Source organism: Rhamphochromis sp. 'chilingali', assembly GCF_963969265.1.
Source record: "Rhamphochromis sp. 'chilingali' genome assembly, chromosome: 20".
Classification (NCBI taxonomy): Eukaryota; Metazoa; Chordata; class Actinopteri; order Cichliformes; family Cichlidae; genus Rhamphochromis; species Rhamphochromis sp. 'chilingali'.
The window spans coordinates 13002223-13007323 of record NC_137947.1 but is presented as its reverse complement, the minus strand read 5'-3'; the positions used below and the strand labels follow the sequence as shown (position 1 = coordinate 13007323).

The 5101-nt window shown below is 41.0% G+C and overlaps 1 protein-coding gene across 1 annotated transcript; it reads left to right on the top strand.

Moving 5' to 3' along the window:
- The first annotated feature begins 1394 nt into the window (after positions 1–1394).
- LOC308388451 (zinc finger MYM-type protein 1-like) lies at positions 1395–4891 on the top strand. Its single transcript, XM_080869203.1, has 3 exons — positions 1395–3324; positions 3749–3863; positions 4071–4891. The coding sequence occupies exons 1-3, from the start codon at positions 1796–1798 to the stop codon at positions 4596–4598; spliced, it is 2172 nt and encodes a 723-aa protein (XP_080725329.1). The 5' UTR covers positions 1395–1795; the 3' UTR covers positions 4599–4891.
- Positions 4892–5101: the final 210 nt, after the last annotated feature.

Below are 5101 nucleotides of genomic sequence, written 5' to 3'. Positions count from 1 at the left end.
TACAGGCTCTGAAATGTACTCATCATAAAAAAGTAAGTCTTTGGAGGACATCTACCAGCTATTTTTATGAAAAGCTAACTGAACCTTGTAACCTTAAAATATTATTATCAGATGTAAATACAAACTTTAGTATTACATTTTAAGTGTAATAAATAGTCTCAGCTTGAATCAGATAAGCAGAACATGAGCAGAGAAAAGGGGAAATTGAAAAAAATAACTGTTTTCTGTTGCCTACATTGTAGAGGGTGACTTTGCCTCTAAAAAGAAAATGAGCAGGGAAGAGGTTAAAGTGGGATTCAGCAGGTGGTAGATGCCTAAAATTGGTTGAAATGGCTCAGCGCGGGGAAAAGAATCATAATGCACAATAATGTACAGGCTCTGATCAGCTGATCTAAACCCATCACGGTACAGCAATCTAACCTGTTTATCCTGCTCTAACCTGCAGAGTATTTTCATGCAACCTTTAGATGACACAGTTACTCTACCTCAGTTTGTTTTGCAGCACACTTCACAACATGAATAATGTTACATGTGCAGACCCAATATGTGATTTAAAAAATAAGGTGGTTCCACTGAGCAGTCTTCACCTTTAAATCTAACCCCTTCTTCCTATCCTGCCTTTCTTATCTTTCTCCATCTCTGAGTGTCGTTAGCTTACTTTCTTTTCTTTCCATGTGAAATACAGCAGCCTTTAGCTAGCAACACACTGTGCGACAAACTGCACATAAATAGTTTGTGTGTTTGCTGAGCTGATAGAAATGCTTCAAGTTGCTCACTTTATGTTCGCTCGTCTTAGCTAGCTAGATGCTAAAGTACCGCAAGCGCAGCTTATGGACACCTGCAGTCTTTCAGGTGTTGTGCCAAAAAAAAAAAACAAACCAAAACGCCGCCTGACTGTAAACCCAGACTATGACACAGTTTTGAATCTTTCATCTCTTTTTATGCAATATCCTCTGGTGATTACTACACAAACGGCATTGCCTTTCATGTGTTACTGTTCAGGCTCACAGTGGTGAGAAATAATAATTCCCCTCAAATGTGTTAAGCCAAAAGTAACGAACCTGTTTTGAAAATGTAAGAAGTAGAAAGTATAGATATTTATTTAAAAATGTAGGGAGTAAAAGTAAAAAGTTGTCAGAATAAGAACTACTAAAATAAAGTACAGATACCTGATAACTAAAGTACTATTTAAGTTCTACTTAAGTACAGTAATAAAGTATTTGTACTTCATTACTCCCTAACTCTGGGGAAAACTATTAGCCTTTATTAAGGCTTCCTATAAATGGAAGGACAGAGTAAGGGAAGGGAGCAAGGAAGATGGAGACAAGGGTAAGGAGAAAGGGCAGAATGAGACACTCAAGTCAGCTGCATCATGAGTGTAAGTCAGTGGCGGCTGGCCCATAGGGGGCGCTCGGGCTCCGCCCCCCCAAATGTGGAGGAGTAAAAATATATATTTTTAAAAAATTCATCAATGATAGTTTTACTATGTGTGTGCCCATATACAGCCAGGCGTATTTTAACATTTTCACCAGCTGACTCATTAAAGTTCAACCAACAAACGGTGTTTTTCTTCTTCTGGGGCGCTCGTCAAAGCGCCCTTGATATGCAGCGAAATAGCCTATCATTAAATGGTTGCCAGGGGAAAATAATAAATATTTGACCTATCAGCGTCGCTGAATTAAATGGTTTGGGGGCGCTTAAAATTGCGCCCCTGCAGAAAACGCGCGAAGATTTGCTGTTCTAGAATTTTACCTCAGTCAGTAGCCTAAGTGAGCTATAAGGTCAGAGAGAGACGATGGCAGCGGTATTGTTAACGGTTGAGGCACAGCCTCCCCCAAATTCGGTTAGATCGCTTCTAACCTACCCTTTTGCCAGAAGGACAATGGCAGAAAAACTGCAAGTTAAAGAGTTGGGACCTGACAAGCCCGAAATTCAACTAACCCAGGCAACGAAGGAGAAGTCAAAAGCATACAACAGGACTTTTTGTCGGAGTTGGTTCCAGCGCAAGTCGTGGCTGACAGGCTGTGGAACAGCTAATGCACTTTTTTGTTTCCCGTGCATACTGTTCAAAAGTGACAAGTGTGATTTGACGTGGACACAATCTGGACAAACCGACTTAAAGCACCTCTCCGAACGAATCAAGAAACATGAAAGCTCACGAGTTCATATGGACAACAGTGTAAAGCTAGCTGTGCTAGGGAAAACTAGCATAGCGGCGCAGCTAGATGATGGACATCGGATTGCTTTAAGAAGGCACAACGAAGAGGTAGATAAAAACCGTCATATTTTATCTAAAATCATCGATTGTATTAAGTTTTGTGGTGCTTTTGAGCTAGCAATGCGGGGACATGATGAAAGTGATTCCTCAGACAATCCAGGGATTTTTAGAGGTTTAGTCGACTTGATGGCATCAATTGATCACGACTTGAGGCAACACCTTGAAAATGCTACTGTATTTAAAGGCACCTCGAAAACAGTCCAGAACGAGATCCTGGATTGCATGTTGGCAGTTCTGAGAGAAAGGATCGTGGAAGAAGTAAAGGCAGCGAAGTTTTTAGCCATTCAAGCTGATGAAACCACTGACATTTCTACACACTGTCAGTTAGTCATGGTGCTAAGATACATTGACCAACGAAACCGTATTCAAGAGCGTTTTTTTGAATTCATCAAGCTACCCAATGCTTGTGCAGATGCAATAGCCAGTGCCTTATCGGAGAGGCTGCGCTTCATCCTCCCCCAGGGACAAGAGAGAAAGTTGATCGCCCAGGCCTACGATGGGGCCGCTGTAATGAGGGGTACCACTGGAGGAGTGCAGCGTAAGATACAGGACATTTATGCTAACGCTCACTACGTACATTGTTATGCCCATCAGTTAAACCTGGTAATGCAACAAGCAACCTCCCACATCCCTCAAATCAGTCACTTTTTTTCCGACATAGCAGGATTCGCTTCTTTTTTTACTAAATCGAGCAAGAGGACTGCAGTGCTTGACGAGGTGGTGGCGCACCGACTTCCAAGTGCATCGGCAACCCGTTGGAACTTCAACAGTCGTGCTGTGAATACAGTGTATGAACATAAAGACGATCTGGTGAGGTGTTTTCAGACCATCCGTAACAGTGAAGGATTTGATGCCCCTACAAAGAGAGATGCCGGTGGTTTCGTGAGAATGCTGGAAGACGAAGCTTTCTGTTTTTTCCTGGCCTTGTTTCACAAGATAATGCCACATGTAGACATGCTGTATAACCACCTACAGAAGAGAAACATCGATTCTGTCACCATCGCAGGGATCACCCAGACATTCATCAGCCGCATGCAGGCTATCAGGTAGGCATAAAAGCATAAATATGTAACCTAGAATAAATGTTAATTATCTATGCATAGATTCTATCAAATTCTCTGCATATATTCTGTGTTCTGTGACTTAAATGTTTAATGGAATTCAGATAATTTTGATTTATATCAGCCTTTGAAGTAATTTTATGAAAAATATTTGATTAAGTATATTTGATGAAGTATATTCCCAGTAATGATTTGATGTAGCCTATACCATAGGCTATTTCCTGAAATTATGGCCAGGGCCTTTATTTACTTGCACTGGTTTTCCCCCAGCCATTAAACCAGGTCCGGTTATTAATTAAATCCGGTAATTCCCGGTAATTAGAACACAACCTTTGTTTGGTTTGTGTTTGGTTAATATATCCCTATTCAGTTTTCAGAAGCCATTAATGAAACTTATGTATTGGATCAGGGAGGCACTTCCTAATCTGGTTGTGGATGAGGAGTACAGGGGACCTGTTCAAGACCCACCCACAAAGAGACGGAGAACATTGGGGGAAGACAGGCAACACCATTTGGCACTGGAGGTAAGCACTAGCTGCTTGGTCTGATTTAAATCGGATCATCAGATAAAATCTAATGACGATGCTGTCAGATGTCATTTGATATAGTGGTCATGACTGTTTTGTTTTGTTATGGACAGATTTTTTTTTTCAGAATAATGATTAACATGAGACATGTGCCAAAGTCTTACCACTGAATCTAACTCTTACCAATTATATATTATTGGATAGGTGTGCGACACCATTATGAGCCATGCCAAGGAGAGGTTTTCTTTCACCAAGCACCTTGTCAGCGCCACTCTGTTGCAAGGAGACTTGTTCCAACAACACAGCAAAAATTTTCCAGATGCAGCACTACAAACCACAGTGGAAGCCTATCCCTCATTGGACAAAGCCAGACTTAAAACAGAACTGTCCCTGATCTACGACAACGAGGAGTTTCAGAGTTGTAGTGGTGCGCTGGCGCTCTATCAGGTTCTGATGGAAAACAACCTTCAAGACACATTCACCGAAACTGTAAGTCTTCTTAACATCCTCATCACCACACCAATGACAACATCAGAATCGGAGAGGTGTTTCTCTACTTTAAAGAGGATAAAAACTTTCCTGAGAAACAATATGGCTCAGGATCGGCTCAACGCTCTGGCTATGCTGTCCATAGAGAAAAAACTCACACAAGAACTTCCTGATTTCAACACCAGGGTCATCGAGAAATTTGCCACTCAGAAAGACAGACGAGCAAAGTTCTTGTACAAATAAGAACCCTTAACCATATTTACTCTCTTTCTCCATCCCTCTCTCTTTCTCTCTTTAGCCCACCCCCCCAATCAGTTTACAGTTGTTGTTTTCAATAGTTATTTTTCATTCATTCAAAAAAAAAAAAAAAAATCTGTTCATGTTCATTTTTACAAATCTATACAAATGGCCAGAATATGGTTGTTCATTTTAAATTTAAATTAAAATTGTGTTGTTTGATGTACTCATTAAATGGGTCATTTTAGTCGATATCATAAAAATTGCCCCCCCTGAGATTTTTTTCAGGAGCCGCCACTGGTGTAAGTACACAGGAGAATCACTCCACAAACTTTATGTCGTTGGAGGCCAGACCCTGGGAAAGTATCCATGTTTTACAAAGGTGTGAAGAGTGAGTCACTTCTTCACAGTTTGCACTTGTCCTTTAATGGTGGTAACAGCACCACCCCCAATTCTGTGACCTCAACTTGCATGAAGCACAAAGCAGAGTTTAAGTCTTGCTGCATTCA